The sequence below is a fragment of the Geospiza fortis genome, unplaced genomic scaffold (assembly GCF_000277835.1).
Source record: "Geospiza fortis unplaced genomic scaffold, GeoFor_1.0 scaffold27, whole genome shotgun sequence".
NCBI lineage: Eukaryota > Metazoa > Chordata > Aves > Passeriformes > Thraupidae > Geospiza > Geospiza fortis.
This window is the reverse complement of record NW_005054329.1, coordinates 4,203,391-4,207,059: the sequence shown is the minus strand read 5'-3', so window position 1 is coordinate 4,207,059 and position 3,669 is coordinate 4,203,391. Positions and strand designations below refer to the sequence as shown.

Here is a 3,669-nt window from a genome sequence, read left to right as displayed (position 1 = left end):
TGAGCGCGGGGGGAGAGCGGAGAGTTCATGGGGAGAGCAACACTTCTGAGAGAAAATTAAAAACTCCTTCATTGAGTTTACTTTCTGCTCTTAATCCGAGAGCAGCTCAGTTGTTGCTCAGCGTTGTCCCTTTATTTCAATAGGGTGTTAATCCAATAATAAGAAAAAAACCCGGAGCCAGCTAAGTCAAGACACAATCTAATTTTGTGTTTTTAATACTCCGGCTATCAGTCCCCAGTGAGTGCTGAGTACTCTTCAAAGAGAACAAAGAGCATTGATTCTATTTGTTCCCATGAATTGCAGTTTCTTAATAATATCAGGTGAAGATTTATTTTCTAAGAACTAAACCAAATCAAGCAGGGTGAAACCTTTAATTTGGGGAGCCTCTCTGCCCCGTTTGCAGTATGTTGACTCATTCCAGAGCAACACTCCAACTATTTCTGCAAAGGGACTGGACTGGCTAAGTGGGTGTTGAGACACAGACTTCACCCCAAACCCGCTTGCCTGGCTGATGAACTGACAGTAAATACATTTTTTCCAGCAAATTTTCACTTCCCTGGGAATCTGTGACATTTAGCCAGCATAACAAGACACTAATAGATATTATAGATCCTTTCTACCTGGGTTTTTCCCTGACAGCCATTCAAGTGCAAGATATAATTGTTGAGGCTGTGAAAATAGATCCATAAACTTAACAGCACCGGAGTCCTCATTAAAACTACCCTGCTTGTTTTCTACACAATACCAGAGTCTCTCACTCTCACTCTTATCAGGCACTTGGCAGTGACCAGTTTGATGTAATAATTAGGAACTGACTTGTTATAACTGAAAAGACAGCTCTGATGTAAGTAGGACTTATAAACACTGTGTCACACTGGCTTATTATTTTTACTACATTTACTCATAATATAAAAATAGCAGCCAGTCTATTCTTTTTCTGGGAGTTTATTCAGGTCCAACGCAGCTATAACAGGCTCTTCGTAGAGAGCTGGCAATGAAGCATGAGAGACAGCTTCTCTTTTCTGAACTCATTCATCTCAATCAGCAATCTTTCAAGCAAAAAGGGGGGAAAAGGAGATGGTAGCAGAGCGGTGTGAAACCCCTGAACATGGATCAATGCATCTGTTAACCTGGAGTTTCTGAGCTTTAGTAACTGAGCTTCATGAGAAAGGAAATGCTAAGCGTGCTGTTGAAGCAGATATGCCTCAGTTGTGAAAGAAAAGTTGGGGAAAGAAATAGAAAGGGAATTATCCAAAGGTAAAATTCTGTTCTGGATATGTGCCTCCCACCTTCTTGGACAAGATCTCCCTCCTGAATCTAATACTGAGAGAGGGTTTGACTTTTCCCCCCTCCCCGCTTCGGTTCTTTGTCATTTTGTTTTGTAATTACTTACAATTTTTATAGCTATACTGGAAAGACAACAAAATTGCAGAAATGTTGTTCTAACCTGAAATGAGTACTGGGAAGGTCATTGCTCTTTGTATTAGGTGAACCTAAATGTTATTAGGACTTTAAATTGTTTTTTATTAAATGTTATTGTTCAGATAAATCATATGTGGGGATGCTGGGCAATGTATCTGTCTCCCCAGCTGTCTTATTTATTTGCTTATCTTTTTAGGATTATCAATTTGTCTGTCTGTCCCTTCTCTGTCTGCATATTCCCCATCTCCTAATGACCCATAGCTGCTTCTTGATGTTATTTGAAGACCCATTAGAGCTCCTGTTGTCCAGCTGCTGTTGCAAAGCAGATACCTTAAATTGGGCAGCGCTCCTTCCCTTCTCCCAGACAGCAGAAAAGCCATAAGCATCTTACTATGGATTGCTTTTTATTAAAGTTGTATATCTCCCTGTTACAAAAACCTGTCTGGTGGCTTGGCAAGCCCAGCTGAGGGCTCTGCCTCCTGAGGGACCCCTGTTTTTCCTGCTCCCACTGTCTCCCCCTGCTCCCACCTAATCTGTCTTCCAATTTCTCGCAGGTCCCTCCTGCTGATGAGCTCTGCCTTTGCCCTGACCATGAAAGAGAGAGGAGATCCCAGGTAGCCCCATGGATTGCAGCTGAAGGCTTTGGGAACTTGGTGCTCTGTTGCCAAAAGGCAGAATTGGACAGGAATCCTCACCACCACCGCAGGACACAGCGGGAGAAGCCAAAGCCAGCCCGGCCCCAGTCACCCCAGTGACCACCCAGCAGCTGCTGGGACCACCACGGATCTGGGCACAGACCTGCTCACACTGACACAACCATCCTTTGGGAAAAAGGAATTTCAGCTCCAAGCTCCAAGCAGTCTCTCTTGTCAGAGTTGTACTGATGGCCAGATGCTCTATTTATTTCATGTGCTAATGTTCTAACACCCCAGTAATTAAGGCAGACACAGTTTAAGGCACTGTCCACAGCGACGCAGTTGGAGCAGACCAGAAGGTTGAGGAAAACCTGATCCAGCACCATCTCACGGCCTCTCCAATTTACGCCTATCAAATTTCATCAGCAACTCAGAACTTGATCTTTGTATTGATTGACTGGAGTCACCTCTAGATATTTTCATGCTGATTTGGAAGACCTTTCGTACAATAAAAGGGGGAAAAAATGAGGTTAAGGAAGACTTTTGACCACTGATCAGCAACTCTGGCCAAAACTTTCCCAATCAAGTGAATTGCAAAGCTGGCTTCTGTGCCAAAAGGAACTTTCCACATCCAGATACAGCGTGCAGAGTGGGATCATCCCTGTTCCTGTGTGGATCTCCTTCGAGTGGAGCATTTTTAGATGAGGAGTTTCCATGCTGATCCCGAGAGCCACCCCTAGCCCAGCCGCCGCCTTCCTCGGGACTCCCGGCACTGCCCTCGCCCAGGGACCCCGCGCCTGGCCGCAGCTGCCATGCTCTACCTGGCTGCTCTCCTCGTGCACTGCGTGCCCCTGGCCATGGGACAGTATGACATTTGCAAGTCCTGGGTGACCACGGACGATGGCCCTTCATGGGAGTTTTATGCGTGCCAGCCCAAGGCCATGAGGATGAAGGATTACGTGACCGTGCGGGTGGACCCGGCAGGAATCACTTGTGGGGACCCTCCGGAGAGGTTCTGCACCCATGTAAGTGTTTGCTCCCTTATTTACTGGCTTAGAACAGGCTCTGCTGGTGGCTGGAGGCAGTGTCCAGCCCAGCTGCCACTGGGAGAATGTCCTGGGTCAGGGTGGCCGTGGTGGCCGCTGGCTGGAGCTGTCAGTGTGCAGAGCAGGGAGAGGGCACCCTGCCCAGCAGGGATGGGGCTGGCATGCTGGAGGGAGGGTGAGGAGGAGCCAGGGAGGGCTGAGCGAGTCCTGGGTGAGGTTTGGATTTTGGAAAAGCACGCAGCCTGAGCTGCTCCACTACTTGCTGAAGTGTGGGGTGTGCTCGCCAGTGCCATCCCAAAGGGCTGCTCCAGCACTGCTGGGATTTTATAGGATGTGGGCAGATGGTCTCAGTTTGAGGCAGCATGAAGGGCAGGGCAGGGGAGTTTGGCCCCTGCACACCCACAGCTCTGGTGGTTGGTCTGACAGCCACAAACTTCACTAAAGCTCCTGAAAATGTGGTTCTCCCTCTCTTCTGAAAAGGCTCTGTGGATAGACATTTGCCCTTGTAGTTAAAATCTTTAACTTATTTTCTCTTAAATATTAATCATTGCATTTCATTCCGTGCA

General features: G+C 47.2%; 1 protein-coding gene across 2 annotated transcripts in view; it reads left to right on the top strand.

Annotated features, from left to right (window-relative positions):
* Window positions 1-3,669, top strand: part of NTNG2 (netrin G2) — a 47,287-nt gene that overhangs the window by 864 nt on the left and 42,754 nt on the right. The window contains exon 2 of one of the 2 annotated variants that reach the window (XM_031057346.1): window positions 1,977-3,082. In XM_031057346.1, the coding sequence (XP_030913206.1) occupies window positions 2,870-3,082 (213 nt within the window). In that variant the 5' untranslated portion in view covers window positions 1,977-2,869. Of the gene's footprint in view, window positions 1-1,975; window positions 3,083-3,669 lie in introns of those variants that run through there. The other variant, XM_005421277.2, reaches the window with a different exon arrangement.